At 49.7% G+C, this 24504-nt stretch overlaps 1 protein-coding gene across 1 annotated transcript; it reads right to left on the bottom strand.

Moving 5' to 3' along the window:
- Window positions 1-643: 643 nt before the first annotated feature.
- On the bottom strand, window positions 644-21022 carry LOC120373423 (synaptotagmin-5-like). Its single transcript, XM_039491824.1, has 5 exons — window positions 20942-21022; window positions 3521-4404; window positions 2704-2869; window positions 1562-1728; window positions 644-805 (listed from the first exon to the last, which is right to left on the bottom strand). Exons 1-5 carry the CDS (start codon window positions 21015-21017, stop codon window positions 644-646), a joined length of 1455 nt encoding a protein of 484 aa, XP_039347758.1. The 5' UTR covers window positions 21018-21022.
- Between the last annotated feature and the right edge of the window lie 3482 nt (window positions 21023-24504).

Genomic DNA, 24504 nt, shown 5'->3' on the forward strand with positions numbered 1-24504 from the left:
AGTGAAGTCAATGGTGTTGCACCTGGTTATCCTCAGACTGGATGTGGGTCAGGGCCTCCAAGGCTGTCTTAAATTTGATCACTGGTTACTGTCTTGGTTTGGGGATTGGGGACAACTAGCTTTGTTGACGGGCCAGCCTGGAATCCTCCTGAGCAAGTCTGGAACACATGAAGCTTCCTCTTTTCATCTGTCCATGCTCTTTCCTCTCCTCTCAATGCTCCCACTTCCCTCTGCTCCTTTCCACATCTCATGTTCCTGTGCCCATCTCCTGCCCTCCTTTCGCTGCTGCTGCCAGTGCTCCCTTCCCTGGGCCAATGTTCCAACAGCAGCCAGGAGCTGACGGTGAGGCTCTTTCCCTTTAATTTCAGAAACATGCTCTCTATCTAAGATACTTAACACGGAAAGTCTCTGGCTTTGCTTCAAGTTCCTTGCTGCTCCCCCTCTTGGTGGCCTCAGGGCCATCCAGGGCAGCACAGAGCAGACTCGCACCACGTAGGAGACGACACTTCTGACATGACTGCAGTTCTTCAACCCAGCCATGCAGCCAGCGGGAATCACCCGCTCAGGCATCAGCACTGACTTCCCTGTCCTGCTCCAACTGATGAGCTTCAATGAGTCACCTGCCGACTGACCGTAGGGAACTTCAAGGGGAGAGACTGAAAACATTCGGCTGAATCACATGCCACCGTGCGGATTCCACGTGCCCTCGGCAGCACATCTCCTTCCAGTGGAGCAGCCCTGCCTCTGGGGCGTGGGGCCCAATCAGCACTCGGCCCAGGGTGCAGCTGCGCGTATAGAGACGAGCCTTGGGGGAGGAAGGGGAAAGGCAGCATGAGGCAGGGAGGAGTCAATGGGAGAACCAGCCAGAAGGCTCAGCAAACAGCCCCTCCCCTGGAAATGCCATCCCATTCCGACAGCCCCTTGACAGCAACAAGTCCCAGCACCTCCTCCACCAATATCACCTGTGCCAACAACCCCATAGCCCCTTCCAAATGCCACCATGTGTGCCAACCCCCTACAAGTGCCAGCTGCCTTGTCAAACCCCTTAACATTCCACTGAGGAGGGACGGATAGCTAGCTCAAGGAGGGATAGCTCAGTGGTTTGAGCATTGGCCTGCTAAACCCAGGGTTGTGAGTTCAATCCTTGAGGGGGCCACTTAGGGATCTGGGGCAAACTCAGTACTTGGTCCTGCTAGTGAAGGCAGGGGGCTGGACTCAATGACCTTTCAGGGTCCCTTCCAGTTCTAGGAGATAGGTAGGTATATCTCCATATATTATAGGAGCCAACCTTCCCACAGTAAAAACACTTCCCCAGGGCACTGAGTGCCTACTGGTACCAATCCCCCTGAAAATGCCCCCGAGCATCAAATCACTCCAACAAACCTCCTTGCATATGTCACCACCCACTTGCCAGCCTGCCCCTGCAAATGCTCCACTGTCACCTGCCTGCTCTGGAAGGAATCAGTGCCTGCACTGATAAATACTGCCCCCACCCCTTATGCCCTGCAGCATGCTAATGCACCATCTGATGCACACAGGTTCCCGCTCCTGTCCCTCCAACCTGCATGACAGTGAACTCCAGGCACAGCTGCTGCTCCTGGATGTCTCCTGCAGGGACGTTGAAGAGGAAGGGCGTGTTCCACACGGGGTTGTAGCCGGCTATGGACTTGGTCTCCTTCGTGTCCATGACTCGCCCACCACAGTAAAACTGAATGACAACGTAGTGGTCTGGGAATGGAATAGGAGAATAAGGAGACTGCTGACAGCACATGGGATCTGCTGTGAACAGACACAGATTTGCTTGGACGCAGCGAGGCTCATGAGGAGGTAAGTTGGGGCAGCTGAATAGGTGAGTCCTGTCTCCCAGAAGCTCTGTGTCAGGCCCTGTGGAGCTATCGGGATAGAATGGAGAGAGCTTTGAAGCACTGGACACTCCCATAAGCGCTGGTCAGAGGGCCCCGGGCCTCGGAAGGTCATTTAAACAAGAGAAGGCATCTGAGCCAGCTACTCTCTTCACTAGCAGCCTACAGCATTGGCCTGGCTAGAGGCTTCACAACCCTTCTACCCCTGCTCCCAGGAAGGCAACGGGATCTGCCACTGCTGGGCTTGGGAAAATGGGATGCAAAGAAGGGTTAGAACAAAGGGGCAGAGAGGACCCGTGCCTGCCAATAAGGGGGTGGGGGAGAGGGAGGGCAGTCGGCTTCAGCAGTGTTACTGAGCATGCCCAGTACAAGCCAAGGAGCAAATGCGGGGGCACATGTCCCCTCATGCCCCCCCCACCCCGATGTGTCACCTCTGTGAGGGAAATTGGAAATCCCACAACTGTGATACCCCCCCATTCTGGATCCCTCACTTTAGCCCACATTTCCCAGCTGTACTGAAAATATCTTCATTCTAACCATGGTTGCAGGGGTGTCACCATGGGCATGCTCCTCATAGGGTTACGTGTGTGCTGTACAGGCCATTGGGTGGGGGGCTGATAGGGCCCATAGCAGAGATGCCCAGACTCCGTGGTCCAGGGGGTCTGTAACTGAGAGGGGCATGTACCATAGCAGATCCCGAGGACTTTTAAATGACACAACTGTATGTTCTACAACAGGAATACTATTACCGGTGCCACCGAAGTCCTTCCCGCTGCTGAGGCCTATTGAACCTGGCCTGCCCCTCAGCCTTGTTGGAGGGGTTCCCTCTGCACCTCCCTACCTGGTGCCCCTGGCATGCGGGTGAGCCGGCCCAGATTCTCTGCCTTGCGGACCAGCACCTTGATACGATTGGCTAGAGCCTGGTATTGGAGGAGAATGAAGAGCTGGCCCAGGGACGAGGACTGGGAGCACGCAGCGCCATAGCTCATGTCCTGAGCACTGAGACACTGAAACAACATGGACAGCAGGAGACAATGAAACACCCACCAATCTCATCTCCTCCCTGCAGCCTCCAGGGCACCTAGCAGCTACTGAGACCGAACAAAGGTCAGGCCCATCCAGGAGCTTCAGAATGGAAAGTCCTTCACGTTCTTACCACAGCCAAAGGATTTCCCACCCACTTACCCCCATCACATATACCCTCCCGCTAGGGTGACCAGATGTCCCGACTTTATAAGGACAGTCCCGATTTTGGGGGCTTTTTCTTATATAGGCTCCTATTACCCCCCACCCCCTGTCCCGATTTTTCACACTTGCTATCTGGTCACTCTACCTCCCGCCCAGCTGCTCTGCTTCCAGCTAAGGCTGACTTCGCTTCATCTTGAGCTAAAGGAGGATCTTTTTGGATCTGTGGCCCTCACAGGATGCATGATCAGACATGAGCTGGTCTGGTATCCCATATAGCAGAGGGAAGTGGTGATACACCCAGTCCTCACTTGTCCTGTGAGGGGAATTCCACTGAATGACACAGAGGTTCTGTAATGAAAAAGTCCTCCCCTTGCATCCGTACAGGTGGACCTTTAAGTCTCCGGGGCCCTGGAGACCTTAGCCAGCACTATCCCCACTGGGTACTATTAGTTCAGTGACCCAGTCCTGACCTTTTTGAGTTTGGTTTTGGCGGTTGACAGCTCCCGAGTGTAGCTGGAGGCTGCCTCGGGGTTCCAAGTAACCTGGGCACACGGGAACATCACTTCCCCAATAAAGGAGTCCCTGAAGCTGCGAAACTCCTTCACATAGACAGCGAAGCGCAGGGTGAAGCCCCTCAGCTCCTCCAGGTGGTAGCGGCCGAACTGGAACTGCTCTCGGAACTCGGGGTTGAGGCTCTTCCTGCGCACAGCTGTGCGCTGGGGCTCGATGAACTTGGGGAGCAGGTACACTTTGACATAGGAGTCCCGGCTGCTTCGAAAGCCCTTGGGCAGGTGGGACACGCTGATCACCGTCACAGTGAGTGTGGCCTCAGGCTGGGAGTAGAACAGGATGAAGTGGAGTTGGGGCCGCTGCTTGGGGCTGGCGCTGGAGAGGCTCCCTGGCATGGTGGATGACTGGCGGACGCTGGCTCCCAGAACAGGACAAGTCAGCAAGCTGCTCTTGTCAGTCTCCCCAAAGATGGTGGACCGGCGCTCCCAGCCCGGCTCTGTCTTGGAGAACAGGCCAAGCTTCTGGGAGAAAGGGATGCTGGGTAAAGAGGCCCTCCCATGCAACATGCTCCGTGGCAGGCTGCCAGCTCCAGGAGAACCCAGCGAGTCATTCCCTGCACATTCCAGCACCTCTCCCTCTAGCTCCACGTACTGTTGCTGGATGGGCACGGTGGTGGTCTGGGAAGGCAGAGCAGGTCCCAGCTCCACCAGAGTGTTGGTCAGTGCCTGCTCTTTCCTGTTGCTCTGGTTGCGCCTCTCGCTTCGACGCCAGCACACGGCACAGCCCAGGAGAAGGCAGAAGCACAGAAGAGCCAGCCCCACTCCGAGGAGCATCTGCAAATGCACTAAATGGAGCAGAGAAGAATTACAGCATGAGTATATGAAGGGGGCTGCAGGTAGCAGAGCTCCCGTGTGACCAGAAGGCATTTGGCAGAAGGTGCCTGGCCAGTGGGTGGGATATGTGATTAAGATGTAGCAGTTTGTACCTGTGTTCTACGGCAATGGGCCTATTACAAATGCCACAGCTAGACTGATTGGGCAGGTACCTCCTTCAGCTCATCAGAAATCAGGAGTTCACATCACTCCTCCAAGGATGAAGTGGTCAGAATCGTCCCTTATAATAATAATACCCAGCTATTCTCAAAGGAGGTCAGTATCAGGACCCCCATTTTACAGATTGGTAAACTGAGGCACAGGGTGATGAAGAGCCCAGGGTCACTCAGCAAGCCAGTGTCAGAGCCAGGTGTAGAACCTAGGTCCCAGTCCAACTCTCTATGATCTTAAAATCTATGAAAATAGGTTGATGACAACTGAATCTTGGCAATCACCAGCAACTGCACAGCAGTCAAAATCCAGATACACACTCACACCCCAGGAACAGTCAGAGCCAGTGGTTCAATTCTGTGCTGTTACTAAACCAAACCTGTCAGGCCCTCTCTCATCACCGCACAGGACATGCCTGGCAAGATTACTGTGTAATATCGAGTGATAAGAGAAAGGAGCGGGGTCAGAGAGCTGTGCTGAGGGTGTCAGCATCTGCAGCGCTCCATTCTCTCTGAGCACCATTCCCGAGCGGAGCTGGAATTATTACATCAGATCAACACATCCGTCGCAAGGCTAAAATAAATCCAGCCTCACCCTAAACAAGATAATGGCCATGGAAAAAAACCTCCTCTTATCAGCCCCACAGCCGAGTTGACGCACTGTTTATGTAAGACACATGATTGACGCCAGTCAAACACCCAGGGGAAAAAACACAGAATCCTCTCTTCAGCCTCCTTTCCCGGTCAGTGGTCTGAGGCTTCGTTGACAGCCATGGGGTGACCCCACATGTGCTAGAGGAAGGGCAAACAGCCTGGAAGTGGAGGTGCCCTGACGCAGACAGCAGCTGGTTGTGTGGCAGTGGCATGCGGCACTGCAAACACTAGATGCATGGTAGGATCATGATGGTAAACTCAGCCTTGACATTCTCCCCTGACTCTCAAGGTTCCCTCAATGCCCCAGCGATTTCCCATCCTGCACTCACCCCCCCATGATGCTGTCCATGCCAGCCTAGGAGAGCTAGATGTAGCTCCCCTCACTACCCATCCACACCTGTCTTACTCTAAGTCAGCCAGTGGAACTGCCACATGAGACACCTCCTCCCACCCCCAGTAATTGAGCATGATGGCCCCATCCTCCTCCCTATGGCTGCAGGGCCAAGAGTGAAGGAACATGTTGACATCTCGACCTCAAAGCCTGGCATGGGAAGCAGGTTGCAGTAGCACTCGAGCACCAGAGCTAATCCACCTTGGATGCCGTGGTAGATCTGGATCAGTAGGTTCAATGGGGCAACCCGGGTGTCAAAAGTCACCAAGCTTCCAATCCCATATGTGGAGTAACCAGGACAGGAGACAATCTGCCCTAAATATTTAAGGCAGTTCCCATGCTCTTGACTTCCAGCCAGTTTCCGAACAGGGATGGAAACTAAGATCTTTTTAGTCCTTTAGTTCTAGTACATTATTTGTTTCTTTATCAGCACTAACTCGGAAATTTTGAATCAGAGAACAAAATGGATGCCAGGAATGATTTATGGAGTTGGATGATCTCTTGGGCATAGGGATGGAGTAACGTAGGGTTAAGGCAAAGTGAAAGATGCCTGCGTGAAAAATAAGGAGGCCGCTGCCCTCCCGGTCTGAGGAGACCGGGCGTCCGTTCAGGCCTTGGGGAGGAGACTGAACATAGTCCATCCAGGCATTCCTCTCATGTCCCTTCCCAGCAATGGACTCAGGCTGAGGACTATCTAAAGGGTTTGTGTAGCATCCCAGGGTGCCTAAAGCAAGGCCTATAGTTTCAAACTTGAGTGGCTAAAATTTGATTCAGAAAAAAAAAGCCTGATCTGAAGAAGTGCCACGTACCCAGAGACCTTGTACACTTCAGCGGGAGCTGCAGGTGTGCCACGCCACTCAAAAATCAGCCCAGACTTGTAACTAAGAGCCTATGTATGGATTTAGGAGCCCTACCTTTAGGCTCCCAAGTTGGAAAATTTTGGCCAGAATCCATCAGAAATTCTATTCAGCTCAGTCAACAATGTTCCCTGGGCTCAGTGCCAACAAGCCCCAGTCTAAGTGACAGAGGAGGTGTCAGTCCATGGCGTTCCATCTGCAGCTGCATTATGGCTGGTTTGCATCTCAGCAGCCTGCAGGAGCAGGGCCGAGGGGGAAGAACTTGGGCATCACGGTGCAATGGGGCAGGGTGGGGAGCAGAAACCAGGGTTGTGAAGGTGCACGCGCAGTTCCTTCCTAGCGCTCGGCAGTGCTGCACGACGGAGTTCCCATCTCACCTTGGGGAGCTCAGAGTCCCTACTTTATAAACCAGCCGTAATGCAGAGAGCTTGGAAAGCCCCTGGAGTGGAGGTAACTGAATCCCAGCCCATCCGAATCAGCCACGGTAGAGCTCAATGCACCCTTGTGCTAGGCATTTAGGTTGTGCCATGATGATGTCATGCGGATACAACCACTTTGCCATTTGGCCAGGTTCCCAAGCTCCTCTCCAATACCCAACCACTGCTCCTTTTAGACTGCAAGCTCTCCGGGGCAGGCCCCAGCTGCCATCCCTGTCTCGAGCACATGCTGGGCCTCTGTAGAGCTAGGCATGGGCACTCTATAAATAACTGATGAAGTCACCAGCCCGGAGGAGCCCCTTCCCCAGGGCCTGTCCCCAGAGCATGCCCAGGAGTGCGAGTTCACATTTTAAATCCTTTTGTGATTAATGCCCAGCTGCAAACGTCTCCTGGTTCATTAGCTCATGCGGGAGCAACTGATGACTTTCCTCTCACTCCTGGGAGGGTGGCAGCGGATAAGGGAGTGAGAAGGAAGGGACAAAAACGGGATTGTCCAAACCCCGCTGTCCAGCTCTAGGCCATAAGGAACAAAGGCTCACTCCCCCATACAAACAGATCTAACAGGCTGGAGAGCTATGTGGCAAGAGACAAGATACAAAATCCATGTACCCAGGGAAGGGAGGGGTGGGGGAAGGAAAGAGACCAACCTTGCTGATGTTTGTTGAGAAGGACTTGGATGAACAGCCAGAGGAAGAGGAGAGGCACCACCCCTTCTATCATTCCTTTGCAGAAGATGATGATGGCCTGGCAAAGGGTGAGAGCTGGGTGTTCAGGATCCACATATGCCATCCTACTGGCTACAGAGAGCAGGAGCGGAGCAGGAGCTCTAGCTGGTTGTGGGAGCTGTGGTACCAGCCTGCAGCAGAGCCATCAGGCAGAGAGTAGATCCCAAAGGCTAAGGGAGAAGCTCGTAGACTGGGTTCCCATTCAGGGGAATTGCTTTCCTCCTGCTGAAGATTTCTGCCCTGGTAAAGCATCCTCAGGGCCTTGGCTGGGAGGAGGACACAGTCCAGCCTGCCTGTGTGCTAAGCAAGAGCCAGAGCAGCAGAGTTCACCAGCAGAGCCTATGCTTTGCCAGCTCCTGGTGGGACCCAGCAGGCAGACGGTGTGAAAGCACAGCCCCAATCAGCCAGCAGGCTGCCAGCTATCCAGCAGCCCCAGAGACCACCCGCCAGTGCAGATGTCAGTGGCCCTCTTTAAATAGTTCCAGGGACAGAGGCAGAAGGCAGGGAGTCATCTCAGTTGCTGTTAATAATCAGTATGGCTTCTGCTCCAGTCAGTCCAGTCCAGAGCCCTCCTCCCTGCTAAGGCCCTGCCACTTCACATCAGCAGCGACAGGCTAGCCAAGCAGAACACAGCTGACTTTCAGTTTGAATTACTGGTACAACATGAGCAGCCAGAGGATCGGTGCCCCGTCGTGCTAGGTGCTGCACATAAACAAACAGAGCAGGGTGCAGCCCCTACCCCAGAGACCTTCTGAGCCAATTTAAGACACGTGGCACGGGGGCGAGGAAGGAGGGAGCATGCACTGTGAGGAACAGGAAGGACAGTGAGGGCAAGAGACATTGGTGTGATATGAGGTCACAGATTAGTTACATTCATGTTTGTACTACATGTAACTTGTTACATACATGTAACTAGTCTATGACTTACTGCTGCTATCTTCAAGTCCCCCATTTCCTCCACTCCCCCCACACTCGTCACACCTGTCCATGTTACACCACGCACCTGTTTATTAATGGTATCAGTATTCTGACTGGCCCGGCCGTTCCCTCTTGGTAATTTATCAGACTTCACAACCTGGACTCCATCCTCCCTGCTGCTCACTTCAGGAGCCCTGCAGGGTGACAGCTCCTTCCTTTCTTGCTCTATTATTTCTGAGCTACTTGCCTGCAAACCCTACCTACTTCTGAGACTTACTGATCCAGCTTTTCCTCTCTCTGTCATCACATGCCCCACACCCATCCTGGACCTTTTATAGATCCCAGAGGGGACCACTGTGATCCTCTAGTCTGACCTCCTGCATAACACAGTTTACAGGACATTCCAGGATTAATTCCAGTTGGAACCAGAGTCGATCTTTTAGAAAAACATCCAGCCTTGATTTAAAAATTGACAGCGATGGAGAATCCACCACAGCCCTTAGTACGTTGTTCCAATGGATAGTTACCGTCACTGTTAAAAATGTACATCCTATTCCAATCTGAATTTGTCTAGCTTCAACTTCCAGCCATTAGATGTGTTGTGCTTTTGTCTGCTAGACTGAAGAGCCCTTTATTAAAGTGTTGTTCCCCATGTAGGTACTTATAAACTGTGATCAAGTCACCCCTTAGCCTTCTCTCTTGTTTATAGACTGAGCTCCCTGACTGTATCACTATAAGGCAGATTTTCCAACCCTTTAATCATTCTCGTGGCTCTTCTCTGAACCCTCCCCAATGTATTAACTTCCTTCTTGAATTGTGGACTCCAGAACTGGACAAAGTATTCTAACAGTGGATCTTTCCTATGGATCTGCATCCCTATCCCCCCACCCAATATCTCAGTCTTAATCCTATCTCTTTCTTAACCATGCACACACACCGTTCCCAGATCCCCACTACACTATCCATATCCCTGACCTCAAACAGATCAACCCAGACCTCTAGTGGTTCTGCATTTGCTCTCCCTCCCTACACACATGCCTCGGTCTTCACCCTTGAGCCACATTATTTTTGAGCTAAGAGCAAATGGATTCTACCCTATCAAATCTCATTGGAACAGTTACACACCTAATCAGACCAAAGTTCAGAAGTGTCCAAGACAAGGTTGCACATGGAATCTTAACTCTGCCCCCTTGGGCATATGTATTCTTGCAGTAGCATTAAACCATGTGATCGTGCAGTTCTCAAACAACACAGTACAGTACAACAGTTTTCACACATGCTGCGTCTTGTAAAGTTTTAATTCCTTTCATTGTCATAATGGCCCAGCATACTTTTATTGTTTAATTCTTTTTTTACATACATCTTTATTGTCTCTATATCTTTATAGTCCTTATCTCTGCTGTACATTTTATTTTCAACAACTAGTTATGAAGCTAACTTAGCTGTGAATTTAATTAGCCTATCTATATTCCAGCAAGATGGCAGTATTATGCTAGCTAGGTACTTCCACAGACCCATCACTGATGTAGCACAGATATTCTGAGCTACCATGATTAATCTATGGTATTCTGGATATGTATGATTTTGTGTGTATTCTTCATATATGTGAATTTCATGGACTCCAAGTGGCGCACACAGAATACTACACAACACTACAACATGCTACACTTGTGGATCTAAGGGATCAGGAAAAATTAGGAATAACACATGATCATGTAATTGAAAGGTGGTATCATAGAAGCATTGGCACAAGGGGGCAGAGTTAAGGTTACACATGCATTACCTCAACCATTTCCTGATTTTTAAATCCTTACCTGTGCAACCTTAATGTTCTATTAACAAGTTTGTTTGTTTGTTTAATAGAGTTTCCTAGGTGTTTTTTTCTTGAAAAGAAAATGCACAGGATGATCTTCAGACTCCAGGACTTCAGAGCTGTATTGCAATGCATTTCAGATAGCACAGATAAATTCCATAACCAGGCACTCTGTCTACATGCCCGTTCTGTTACATTTCCCACTGCAACTCCCATTGACTTCACTGATGCAGAATCAGGTCCCTTCGGTTCTCTGAATTTGAGTAAGACTCCAGGTCAATGCATTTCTCAAGCGCCACCAAAGCAGAGGCCTCTCTGATTCAGGGTAGGATTTCCACGGGTCTGGTTTTCGACTGGAACCTCTGGTCGAAAAGGGACCCTGGCGGCTGCGGTCAGCACTGCTGACTGGGCCATTAAAAGTCCGGTCAGCAGCGCAGAAGGATTGCCCTGACTCTGCACAGCTCCCTGGAAGGGGCCGGTATGTCCGGCCTCTAGGTGCAGGGGCAGCCAGGGAAGCTCCATGCGCTGCTTCCGCCCCAAGTGCCAGCTCCACAGCTCCTATTGGCTGGGAACTGTACAGTGCCGCCTGGCCACACCTCCGTCTAGGGGCCGGACATGCCATCTGCTTCAGGGAGCAGCATGGAGCTAGGGCAGGCAGGGATCCTCCCTTAGCCTCCCTGTGCTGCCAACCGGGAGCCGCCTGAGGTAAGTGCCGCCTGGCCAGAGCCCCCACCCCGAACCCCCTGCCCCAGGTTGGAACACCCTCTGGCACCCTCTCATACCCCACACCCCAACCTCCTGCCCCAGGTTGGAACCCCCACCCTCACTCCAAACCCCTCTGCTCCAGCCCAGAGCCCCCTGCTGCACCCCAAATCCCTCATCCCTGGCCTCAGCCCAGAGCCTGCACCCCCAGCCAGAGTCTCGCACCCTGAACCCCTCATTTCTGGCCCTACCCTGGAGCCCTCCCCCCCTCCCACACCGCCATCTCCTGCCCCAGCCCAGTGAAAGTGAATGAGGGTGGGGAGAGTGAGCAACGGAGGGAGGGAGAGTGGAGTGAGTGGGAGGAAAGGGCCTCAGAGAAGGGGCAGGGCAGGGCCTTGGGGCAGGAGTTGGGGCCAGGGCGTTCGGTTTCGTGCAATTAGAAAGTTGGCAACCCTAATTCAGAGCCCCTCTTCAGCAACTATGAACCTTACGAGTCTGGCTAGAAAACCTCCATCAGACCCACTTCCAATTACCAATTTGCAGCAGATTTGGCTGATTAGTCCTTTCACAGCAAAGCTGCCTGTCAGTTAGCTGCACATGGACAGCAAACTGAAGTTTTACCACTGGGACACCGATGCAGAGCGATTAGGTGACTCAGCCAAAGTCACACAGTGAGTCAGGGACAAGAGCCAGGACTAGGACTCAGGAGCGCCTGGTTCCCAGGCTCCAGCTATAACCTCAAGATCAAGGGCAGATCATGTACAGAGCTGAAAGCAGGCGGAGTGCTGTGTACCTGCTATCTGAAGCAGTGCTAACGCAGTTAAGCAGAGCTGGCGATACCCCATAGACCTGCACTGGTTTATTTTTGTTTCACTGAGAATTGACGATAATGCCCTGGATACTGATTAACATGCTTTGTTCATTATTAATTCTTGTCCCACCTGCCCTGATAGGGGAACTGGGACTGCTCCAGTAAATGGGCTGGGAGGTTTGCCTCATTTCCCTGTGGTCTCTCCAGCTGCCTCGGTAGCCGTGTCCTTAGCTAAATCACTGTTTTCAAAGCACTGAAGAATCACAGTGATATCCCTATGTCACCTCCTTCAGAGCAAGACGGGTGGCAGCAGCAATCCACTCAAGGCATGACAGCCTATCACCTCAGGACACCACTAACCTCTCTGAGACAGATACCAAAAGGTCCTGCACTTTAAGCACAGACAAAAGAATTATGCCTCTGACTTTATTTTGCCCTGGAGGCTGGAACGAATGGCTCCAGAAATCGCAGTTACTGGAAACAAATGCACAATGGGTGCTAACAGATTCCAAGTATTCTGGGCCAGATCCCTAGCTGGTGTAAAGTGGCAGAGGCTGCTGCTGATTTACACTAGCTGAGGATCTGGCCCTCTCTTTCTACAATGGTAGGTCACAGAGCCAAACCCTTTGCAATCAGCCTTGTTCCTTGCTCTTCATAGTGCCTCTTTCCCCTGTTTTACTCCCTCACAGGTCGCTAGATGGCAGAGAGAGAAAATATTGGGACCAATATTTATTTGGGTTACAGAGTTGTAACTATAATAAACATTTGACATTCTTCATCTGACACTGCCAATGTAACTTCCTCGTCTCTTTGCCCGAAGTCAGCTTGGAGGCCCTCCCCGTGCCCCATCCTGTTCAAGTTTAACGCAGCAGGAAGCACTGTCTGGTAGTTAAAGCCATGCAGTGAGTGTCAGGATGCAGGGGTTCTATTCGCAGGTCTGCCCTGAATCACTCTGAGGGTATGTCTACACTACCCACTGAATCAGCGGGTAGTGATTGATCTATCAGGGATCAATGTACATCGATCCCCAAACACACTCCCCGTCGACTCCGGAACTCCACCAGGGCGAGAGGTGGAAGCGGAGTCCACGAGGGAGCGGCGGCCATTGATCCTGCGCCGCAAGGACGCGAAGTAAGTCAATCTAAGTCACTCTAAGATACGTTGACTTCAGCTACGCTATTCTCATAGCTGAAGTTGCGTATCTTACATCAATCCCCCACCCCCGCAGTGTAGACCAGGCCTTTGAGTCACTTTCTTTCTCTATGCTTCAGTGTCCTTCCCCTGCGGATAATATCTGCCTACCTCAGGGGTGCATGAAGGGGCTTAATTTTTAGTGATGTGATTGAGACCCTCAGATGGAAGGCCACACGTGGCCAGTATGAAACAGGACCTTTAATAAAGCAGCAACCTCGTTCGCCAAATCACACTGTAGATAACTAGCCAAGGCAGGGGATGGGCCCAGCAACACTCTACACTGTGATTCAAGCAGCCATCTTCCAACCCAGACACAACATGGTTCCACAGGGCAATAGCTGTGATCCTGAATGGTATTAGAACCTTGACCATTCAGTTCCTTAGAGTACTTTGAGGGTGCAATTAAAGTCCTTTCTGTAGCTCAAAATGGAGCCACATTCAATAAATGGCCATGCCTAATGCCTAGATAGCATTTCTAGTCTGTAGATCTCAAAGCGTTAGCCCTGTTTGACAGATAGGGAAACCAAGGCATTAAATAGAACCCAGGTGGCCTGCCTCCCTGCCCCATGCTCTGTGCACTGTACTATGCTGGGCACAGCCCTCCAGCAAAGTTGCTCTAATGAGACCAAAAGGCTGGGTTTATACCACACATCACAAGTGAGAAAAAATATCCCTGTCTGCACGTCAGGGAATTATGTCTAACTCCTGTCCTGCTAGTAGCAATAGTTTTTATCTTTCCACATAAGGATCTCAAAGCACACACGAATGAACTGGGCCTCCCTGAGGTAGGAATTACACACGAAAACTGCGCTAGCCAGACACCTTCTTTAAACATAGCTGCTGGCAGTACAAGTCTGTACCTCTGCCTGATCCCCCCCACAATCCCAGCTCCGGGGTATGAGGCTCCAAGCCCTAAGGAATGGGTGTTGGTTGTGTCTTTCTGGGGCACCATCCTGGAACTGATCTTCCCAAACACTGCTGGGAACTCTGGCCTAGATCCTCAGAAGTATTCAGGCTCCTAATGCCCATTGATTTCAGTGAGAGTTAGGAGCCTAAATACCTTTGAGGATCTGGGTCTCTCTTCACTCTAGCGCAAAGTGCTAGAAAGCAAAGCATTCCCCTCCCCCACTACTCCTGCCACCCCTAGAGCTCGCTCTGCTCTGTGGCAATGAGATAAAACAAAGCTGAAAGAGGCTGAGAGCTGAGGGAGCAGCAAGCAGGATTAGAGGAGGTGGCAGAAAGCCGGCTCATTTAGGAAGGACTTTGCTTGCTGGCATCAGCCCCCAGACATGATCTCTGGGCCCACAGCATGGACGCGATCAGCAAAAGCAGCATTTCCTGAGAGGGGTCGAATTAGACCACACAGATTATTCAGGCTCTTTATTTGCAATGGAGCTATCAGTACTGGTCTGTCACTCATCTTGGGCTTGGATTTGAAACACTCTGCGGAGGATTTGGGGGGAGGCTTTAACTGTGAATACTATTGCAGAGAGCTGCAAGCCTAAGTGTGTCGCAATGTGTTCTGTAGGAATGAACACAACGCTGGGAGTCAGGAACTCCTTCAATCTAGTCATGGCTCTGCCCCAGGCTTGAGACACTTCGGACAATCATGAGAGTTTTGTGCCTCAGTTTCCCCCTCTGTAGAATCAGGATAGCACTTACCGTATGGGAAGCACTGCTGAATGATGAAAGGAAAATCAGAAGGAAGGAAACTGCACCCCTCATTGCTTAAAAGCACCCCCACTTCCATCTGTACGTACCTGGCCAGGAGATCGCACCCCATCCCACCAGACATACACCTGACCACCATTATCCATGCATTGGTGACTGACACTCACTTCTGGAAATGTGGCCACGCACCCTTGAAAATACAACACCCAATGGCCCATCCAGCTAGCGAGGTCAACTTTGGGGTTCCTCTTTCTGTTCAGACTCTCTTTTGTTGGATACAGAGCCCTTTGTCTTGACAGTCCAAGCCCTCCGTGGGATCAGCTCTTGGAAACTGCCTCTCCATTCGTGGCCACACGCCCCCCAGAAAGCAACATTCCAGCAGAGCAACCAACCCAAAAAGGGTAGGCTTGTGCATGCACAAGACAGATCTGTCCCAGGAGCTGCACCTAGACTATGAAACTCACTCCTGCAAGCAGGAAGAGTGACCACGGATTCAATGTCTTTTCTCACACATGCCCCCAGCCCCGACCCCGAACTCACTTAAAGTGCCCTGAACATGAGGACCAACCTGGCAGGATGCAGGTGGGAAAGTGTCCGATTATTACAGACCTTATTGGCCAATGCGAGAGAAGCTGCAGAGGAGAAAGGATGGCAATGAACTAGTTAATTCAAGATGGGACAGGCACTCAGCTGAATCCATCTGGCATAAGCTTTCCACCTATTTGTTTTTGTCATGCAGGGCATAATAATGACATCATCATGACGCTGAATCCCATTGTTTGCTTCTTCACTCAATCCTGGATTAATAGCCCTGGAAACTGAAGTTCTCTAGGTTTATACCAGGCATCAGCTGTGCAAGATTCCCCCACAATGGTCTGTCAAAAATGCCTCAACCCTGAGAGGGGACATCTGCCACCAGGTTCCAGTGACTCTCCCTGATTCTTGGCTGAGATGGCTAACAAGGGAGACAGTGCTAATTGTGATGCATTTTGAGAAGTGGACACTCCACTGGGCTGATCATCAGATGACGACAGTAAACAGAGCTCTGTATATAAAGTGATCACTTGGCCATGCAAATTCCATGCATGCATGGCTGCCCGCCTTTCTGAAGCTGCTACAGAATTTTCTTCCAGAATCCAATCTCATTTAAAGAAGAGAGTAACTATGGGTAAAGTTTTGACCTAAGTGATTTAGGAGGCTAAATTCCATTGAAAGCACAATGAGAGTTAGGCTCCTAAGTGTCCACATCACCTTTGAAAATGAAACTTCAGCTCCTAACTCACCTAGGAGTTTTAGAACATTTTATATGAAAAAGCCCTCAGAACATAAGCTATAAACTAATGCAGCAATATCTGCCCGAGTTTGCAGACAGCCTGAAACAAAAGCTCTGAAAAAGGTTTGAGCTGCACCATTCAACTCAGTAGCTCAATCATCAATTTAGTAAGGCACCCGAATCCCCATTTAGTAAACCTAGTTGGGCTGCCTGGGGAAGGCCGGCTGCAGTGGAGCCATCAAATGAGAGAGGCCAGAGAAAGTCCAAACTACAGGAGAAATGGTGGATACAGTAAAGTGCGCTAAACACCTTGATCCAAAACCCCACTGAAGTCAATGGAAAGACTCCCACCGACTTTTATAAACTTTGAATTACGCCCTAAGTGAGGAGCTAAGCGGAGTCTGATTCTGGACAGAGCATAGTTAGAGGCTGAGATTGGTCTAAGGCCGACTCAGGGGATCTTAATATTAGGAGAGAGGAGGGAAAAAGCAGCATCTTACACTATGGGACTGTGCTGAGTCAGGGTTTTAACATGCAGGCCTTTTCATCTGCACTGAGCTATCTTTAGCTCCTTTGTTATTTGTGAGGAGACCAAGCAGCTTTTGAAGACTGGGTTCCTGCTTGGCTGAACAGTGAATGGCCTGTATTAAGAAGGTGAAGGGGGTGGAGGTGGGATCAGTGATGTGCAAGGTATTCTATTGCAGTGGAGACCACAGAAGTTAATACCCAGGGCTTTCAAGCTCTGGGAATGTGAGCCAGGAGAGCCAGAATATGCCAGGTGTGGATTCTCTCGCTGTTTGTGCTGTATATCAGTGCTGATCACTAGAGATAATGGGAAAGACCCATCGGTGGCATAGGGGTTAGAATCTCCTCCCATTCTAATAGCTTTCCAGCTATACTAAGTAACCACCAAAGCCACCTCTCCTGCCCAATCACAGTGTGCTCTGCTGCTAATGGAGAGAATCGCTATAGGTTGAGTGGACTGAGGGCTAAATTCAGCCCTTGCATAAGTAAGTACAATTCTTTCCAGGACTGATTCTAGTCCCCAGAGGATACTAGGGTAAGGAGTTGGCTACATGGGAAAATTGACCGGAATAGCTATTGCCAAGTAAACTATTCCAGAATAGCTGTCTGTATAGATAAGCCCTCCGACCTGTCTGCCCAAAGCTAACAAGATGGAGAGGAAGAGGAACTGAATACACCAGGCATCTGGCAAAGTGGGTATTCACCCACGAAAGCTCATGCTCCAATACGTCTGTTAGTCTATAAGGTGCCACAGGACTCTTGGCTGCTTTTACAGATCCAGACTAACACGGCTACCCCTCTGATACTGAATACACCAAGCGGGTCAGGTACAGGATTGCATACACCACATGTGTAACATTGCAACACCCCATGTGCATCAAGAAGGCAGAAAGTGGCATCCTGCACTGAGTGCAGTAAAGTGAAGTGTCTGGTAAACGCTTATGTGCATTAAAACTTTACCCAACACTGAATCAAAGAGTTGAGCACAGTGTGTAAAACAAGCCAAGGAAATGGCCAGTTAAACTGCAGAGGGATGTGCCAGATAGCCCAGGTTCCACTGAGTTGTTAAAAGATGCAGAATGATGAGTGCAGCAGGATTAGGAAAAAAGGAAATGCCTTTTTGCACCTCTACACACTAGGGGATCTGGGGGCGGAGGAGATTAAAAACCACATATAGTACAGTGCAACCCTGAGAAAGGACTATAAAAATGGTCCCTTTCTACTCAGCAAATCTGCTCTCTTCATGTAACCAGAAAATAAGCTCCTGCTCCCTTTTCTTCCCATTAGCTCTGCATAGCCAGGAAGCCTATAAAGAAGGGAGCTGGATTCTATCCCAGCTCCTGTATCATCATAGATTTGTTAAGCAAGGCCCAGCTGCAGAACTGATGTTGCTAGCGATGCGTGAGCCAGAAAACAACCCAACTTAGATGCAGAGCTTTTATGGCCAGGAGGGACCATTCTGATAATCTAGTCTGATGCTCTGCATAGCACAGGCCAGAGACCCTCACCCAATCATTAACGCATCAAGCCCACTATTCAATGTTTAGACCCCCCTTTGCTAGTAAACAAAGCACTGTTAACCTGAAATTAACAAGAGACACTAAACATAGAAGCCCATGATGCCATTAGAGTCTTTTTTTTCCCTAACAGAACCACCCCAAACAAACGAACATTTAAAAGCAGCAGTCAAAGAACTGGTAGGTCATTCCAGATCCCTGTGACAGGCCAGGTGGCACAAGGATGAAGTTACTGATAGACCAGGCTGCCATTGTTGAAGTTCACAGTGGTTTCTTTAGCTCAGTGTGATCCTGCACCGCCCTTACCATGGATTCCAAGGTGAGGTTTTACCTGACTGAGGAGGTCAGGGCCCCAAAGGAGCAGGTTATAACTTGGGTCCACCCACAGTAGGATTAAAAAATGTTACACTTCAGTCATCCAGTCTGACTTCCTACATCATCCCCACCTCTCCTTTATCTCCCGTCCTTGACGCTTGGCCATGCTGCTGCTTTAACCCTTTGTCCCGCTGCTTGCAGGGTCTAGATGGGAGGGCACCAGACCTGTGTTCTGTTCCCAGCTCTGACACTGACTCGCTTTGTGCCCTCAGGTAAGTCCCTTAGGTGCCTTTGAAAATCCCAGCCTAAGGGAGTTGGGCACCTAATTCTCCTTAGATCCTTTGAAAATCCCAGCTTTAACCCCTCTGTGCCTCAATATCCCCATCTGTAAAACAGGGAGAGCGAAGTCCAGCCCAGCTCTGTAACGTGCATTGAGTTCTACAGCAGAAAAGCGGCTAAAGACTATTACTAATGGCTCTGTTAAACAACACTGACTTTTGTTCCACCTCCAGCTCCCCACTCTAGCCCTCGCATCTTGGGTTACTGTAATAGCCCTTCCTTTCTATTGTAACCTTGAAAGTATTGATTTGGATTAAAAACATGCCAGACACTAGCTGGCACATTGTCAATCCTAGAGGTGGTAAGATTGCAATCCTCTTCCCTCCGCCACTTTGTCTCCTCTGAAGAACTAAACCAAGCTGTCTCGTGCCTGTATCCTGTCACCTGTATAGCACTTGCACTGCCCTTTTTTAATAGGCTCTTTTCTTACACAGTAGGGCCCAGACCACAAAAATCCATGGGCCCGTGTAACGCAGCACTATCACGCCGTAAACATTACACACAAACAAACTATGTCAGAAAAACATGACTGAGACTGCTTGACGCCCTCAAAAATTAGTAAAGGCAGAATTAAAGTTGCCTGTGCAACCTTAGTTTCCCACGCCCCCTTGTGCATTATAATAATCTATAATATATATGATCCCACACTATTTTTTCCAGCCTCTTTCAGTACCCAGAATGGATGGTGCTAATCGACTGAGCAACTTTCCAATATTTTGCTTTATCCTTACCGCACCTGTGTGGCACCAGGCCTTATTTACTGTCCACTATTTATTGCATGCTGCTCTGAAGGCAGAATTATTAATTGCCTTGTGGGCTTTTCTATGGCACTCATTACTATAGTACCTGAGTGCTTCACAAACATCAATTAATTTAGCCTCACAACACCCCTGTGAGGTGAAGGGTGGCTGTTATGGGGAATGGAGACCCAGAGAGATTGAAGTCAGAAGTTTCCACTAATTTTGGGTGCCCAGTTTGAGACACTTAGGCCTGATTTTTAGAGTCCTTAACTTTCTATAGCACTTTATATGTTCACCACACAGCTCCCATTGACTTCAGCTGTGGCCAAGAGTGCCCAGCACTTCTGAAAATCAGACCCCTGGGTAGCAAGTCAAATACCCAGAGAATGAGGAATACACGAGTGACCACCACCTGTGAAGTATGGTGTAAATGACTTGCCCAAGAATCACACAGGAACTCTGTGGTAGACAGGGACAGAATCCAGCTCTCCAAGGCAGCATTCAACTCCCTTAACCATAAGAGCACCTTTTCTCTTCCTGCAGCCCCCTGCCTCATTCACTATGCCCCTGCTGACTTCTGCAACAGACAAGACAGGTTCTTGTAGTCAACAGCCTCCTTCGCTACATAACCCTGATGCATCCCTCGAGCAGGTCCCCATCCTGTGCACTGAATGAGGCAGGGGTCCTGTGGAAAAAACAGTATGTGGTCATGCAATTAAAGAATGCATGATAATGCACATGCACAAGGGGGCTGGATTAAGATTGCATAGACAACCTTAATTTTGGCATTTCCTAATTTGTCAGTGCTTTATTTTGCAGCCTTAACAGTGTTCTTTTAACATAGGAAATTACACCCATGCAAAACCTTGCTTTTATTAAAAAAAAAACAAAAACAAAAAACAAAGCAAAACACCTAATTTTCCCCTAGCCTCATCATTGGAAATGGCAGACCCATTTTCACTGAAATTTCCCACAGAAAATCAGCCAGACACCCAGCATGAAAAATTTCAGTCCAAATGGTGATCCTTTAGCAAAATAATAAACAACTCAAAACAGGGGTTTATAATGGAAAATGTCAGGTATCCTTAATAATATGCAGCAGCTCCATCTATAATCTCTGAAGACAACACAGCAGCGTCACTACAATATCCTAGTTCTTTAATCCTGTCCCCTCAGGGATGCCTCTGATTCTGCTTTCTAGATGGCTATCCACACCCCAGCTACAGATCCCAACAATAAGCGCCTCTTTTAAGATACTAGGACTCCTCTACATTAGTTAGCTAGGGTTCCAGTGAACTCCTCTCTGATCCCTGCTGCCGCACCAGCGCGACGGCTCCTACTTCAGATTCAAGAACAGGCAATCATCCCTGCTCATATGTGAAGGCTGCTGCCAGCCAAACGCCAGCCCTTTGCACAGAAGGGTGGTTGTTCACTCTTGCTTCCCAAGTCTGCCTTACCTGCTTCATCGCTCTGGCTTTTGAGGTGAGCAGTGAGAACTGACGAGTCCTGAGGTGACCCCAGAAAGGCTGACATGAGGAAGTCTGTATGCAGTGTTGTTGTCACCGCGTCGGTCCCAGGATATTGGAGAGACAAGTAGGGGGGAGGGGGAGAAGAGGTAATCTCTTTTATTGGACCAGTTTCTGTTGGCAAGCGAGACAAAGCTTTCGAAGTTTGAAAGGAACAAAATGAAGCCACCAAAGGACACTCCTGTGCGGGGCAGGGATGGGGTGGGGGGAAAGGAGTGGGAGGTCTCTGCTTTCAGTCGCTCATTGCCCAGAGAGGCTGGGATGGCAGAAAGGAGGTGAGTCTGGCAGCGGCGGAGAGCTCTGGCAATCTGCACTTGTCTGATATACAGAGGCCAGGAACTGCTCCAGGCTGGCAGAGCTGAGCAAACAGACGGAAAATTCCAGTTTACTCCCCTCTGATCCCAGGAAAGGACAGGCTGCTCCGTCCTAAGGGCAGAAGGGGAGATGCAGGGATAGCCTCCGGCACAGGAGAGAGGAAAACTGGCCTGAAGCACTTTGTTGCGGGGTGCTTCAGAGCTCATCTGAACTCTGCCAGGATTCTTGGTGGGAGGGGACAGGAGGGTGAAGCTTGTTGGGATGAAGACAGGAGAGCCATTCTGGGCTGAGGTAGGGCAGAGCATCCAATGACATCTTGGGCTCCTGCTGAAATGGGTACTGGTGGAACAGGGAGTCCATCTCCCCAACAATCCTCATGTCCTTACTAGTTACCAAGCTGCAAATGCTTCCCCAGCCTCATCCACGGGCAGGCTGAGCCCTTCAGCCATCAGGTGGGTTTACAACTGGACTGGAACTCAGGAGAGATCCAGGTTCAAGTCTTGGCTCTGACACAGGTTTCCTGTGTGATCTCAGGCAAGTCACTTAGTATCTCTGTGCTACAGTTCCCCAGCTGTAAAATGGGGCAAACGCTTCTTTTCTCCCATAGTTTGGTGATACTACAGACCTTGACAGACACTTGAGTTTCATAATCACTATGATGGGCCCAGTATCAGAACCTGCATAGATAATTTTAGTTCAAGGATGCAGAGTTGGAGCTCAATGTGCACCTGCCCTAACGCTGATGGGGGAGGAGTGACCTTTACACAGCATCTTCCATTCACAGATCCCAAAGTGCTTGACCACCTTCTATTGACAGTCACTTCGCCCACCACTCGGAGCAGCAGGGAGCAAACATCTAACAGCAACACTATGCAACAGCTCAGGTCAGAAAGCGAATGCCACTGCCCCAGCCAAATACTCACAGAGCCTCCTTTCTCTTGAACTATGTCCATCCTGCCTTAATTAAGAGGGGAGGAAAAGGAGCAGATCTGGGGAAAACGAGGAACAGGTCAGTCACCTGACACTGCACCTCTCGACTTCTCCAACCATCCAAATCAGTAGATTTAGCTTGGGTGCAGCAAGATGCTGCCCTGGAATGAAACTTTCCTGAAAGACATGAGAGAGGAGTATTATACGTATGCTCAGAGAGGTTTCTGGTGTGCGCAGGGCACTGCTTCAAGTGGTCAGCAGCCTGCCTTGTCTCCCATACTGATGTGTGTACGGGGTGTGTATAGAGTTACAGATGTGTGCTGAAAATGCATTCTTAAAATGTGTTTGGGAGCAGTGCGGAAACTCAGTCCCCCCCTAGACAAGGGAATGTGGATTTATTTACCTGTCTGACTGGCTTCATTGCAGGCAGAGGACAATGAAAGTACATTTACATCCAAGGTAAACAAAGCCATCAAGCTAAACAATTGGGGGAGAAAACCCTTCAACAATCACATCAACTGATAAAATCTGCACCTAGGAAGCCTTCCTGGCTCTTGAGGCAGAGACAACAGACTTGAGTAATATAAGGGGTGCAAAACGACATTTTAGTTCCCCATGAATGTGGGTACAGAAGGAACAGCACTCTTCGAGCCTGTGAAAGTTGGATCCCCTGGTGAGTTCGAAGGACCAGGGATGTTGGTAACTTCATGTAAGAAAACTGCTTAGGCAATGATTGTAACTTGCTAAAATAAAGTGTTAGTTACTAGAAAGTGTGTTTTGTTTTGTCTGTAATCAGACCTGCCTCTTTTACTCTTGCTTAGTATCACTTAAATCTCTGTTCTTTGTTAATTAAAAAAATGTTTTCTTAGTTTTTCTAAAAATCATCTCACTGCTGTTATGCTGAAGTGAAGTGTGCATCTCCAGCAGGTGTGTGCACTGTCTTTTTGGAGGCAGAGAACTTCATAATTTCTGAGAGTGTCCAGCAAAAGGAACTGGATACTGCAGGGAAATATCTCTGGTGAACTCAGGACCTGGGGTTCACAGATTGTTACCTGCAAGGCAAGGTTCAGACTGGCAGAGTCTTGACAAGCTGGCAGGTCAGAGAACTGACACGCATCTTAGCAGCAGCAAAGCTCTCGCTCTTGGCTAAGGCAGAGGGGTACCACAGTGGCTCACAGTTCTGGGTGTCCTAAGTAGGATGTTACACCACCCTTCTCCTTATTTCCCATATTCAGTAACACTTGTCCAACCAGGAAGCACAGCAGTGCCCATATTTCAACAGCAGGTCGCTGACATTGCATCCATCTAGTGGTAACACATGAGAACTGAAAGCAATTGGAACTTCTGCTAGGCCCAGATGCTCAGAGTCCAGAGGGAGATCCAGGAAAGAGCTACCCACCTATTCCCACTAAGTGCTGCAATGTGGTTCACATGGCAGGAAGTGTCTTGGAATATGCTTGCTCCAAGATGGATTCTGTATCTAAAGTTCCCAAGGAGGGGGAGGGAGCCTGGAGAGTGGTCTAAGAGGATTGTAGCTAGGAGTACTGAGATGAAACTGAGCAAGGGGGAATTTGAGCTGGATGGTGGGAAAATATCTCCCAACTCTAATATCTATTTGCCTGTAGAATAGTGTCCCGAAGGGAAATGGAAACCTAGTGCTAGACGTTTAAAAGTGAACTAGAAAAAGCACTCCAGATAGGGCTTACTCCTGCAGCGTTCTGAATGCCCTCAACTCCTATTGGCGTAAATGCAAGGAGCTCATTGCTTTGCAGGACTGGGCTTCTTGTGAAAGGAACTACACTCAGCCAGAGGGCAGTGGGTAGGGGAGATCAGATGGCACCCAAGAGGTATTTTCCTTCTCTGGTTTCTATTGTGGAAGTTATATATTTGTGCCAAGTGCCAGAATGAGCCAACTTCCAGAGCAAGGTCATCACTGGTGACAGGCAAACTCTGATGTGAAGGAATCAGAACCAGTTTCCATCCAACTGCCAAACTGGTTCAACAACTGGAAGAACAACTCTGCGGTCTCCTGGGTAACCAGAAAATAGCTGAAGTATTAAAAGTTCTTATAACCACTGAATAGTACAGTTGAAGGGATTTGGAAAGTAGTTCCTGCCACCTACAGCTAGTTCCCACTACGTGTGTCACAAATCAACACTTTTCTGGCTCACTGCCCCCCAGGAGATTCCAGGGCCAATCTAAGAATACCTTGCAGATCATCCAAGGATCCCCAAGCACTTGACAAATCT

This window comes from Mauremys reevesii, linkage group 10 (assembly GCF_016161935.1).
Source record: "Mauremys reevesii isolate NIE-2019 linkage group 10, ASM1616193v1, whole genome shotgun sequence".
NCBI lineage: Eukaryota > Metazoa > Chordata > Testudines > Geoemydidae > Mauremys > Mauremys reevesii.

Bases quoted from the DNA above. Each gene is read 5' to 3' on its own strand.
- LOC120373423 (XM_039491824.1), bottom strand. From the start codon at position 21,017: ATGTCAGCCTTTCTGGGGTCACCTCAGGACTCGTCAGTTCTCACTGCT. The intron at 1,729-2,703 runs GTAGGGAGGTGC...TTCCATTCCCAG, and splicing joins CCGCATGCCAGGGGCACCAG to ACCACTACGTTGTCATTCAG. The intron at 806-1,561 runs GTTGGAGGGACA...TCCTCCCCCAAG, and splicing joins TGGAGTTCACTGTCATGCAG to GCTCGTCTCTATACGCGCAG.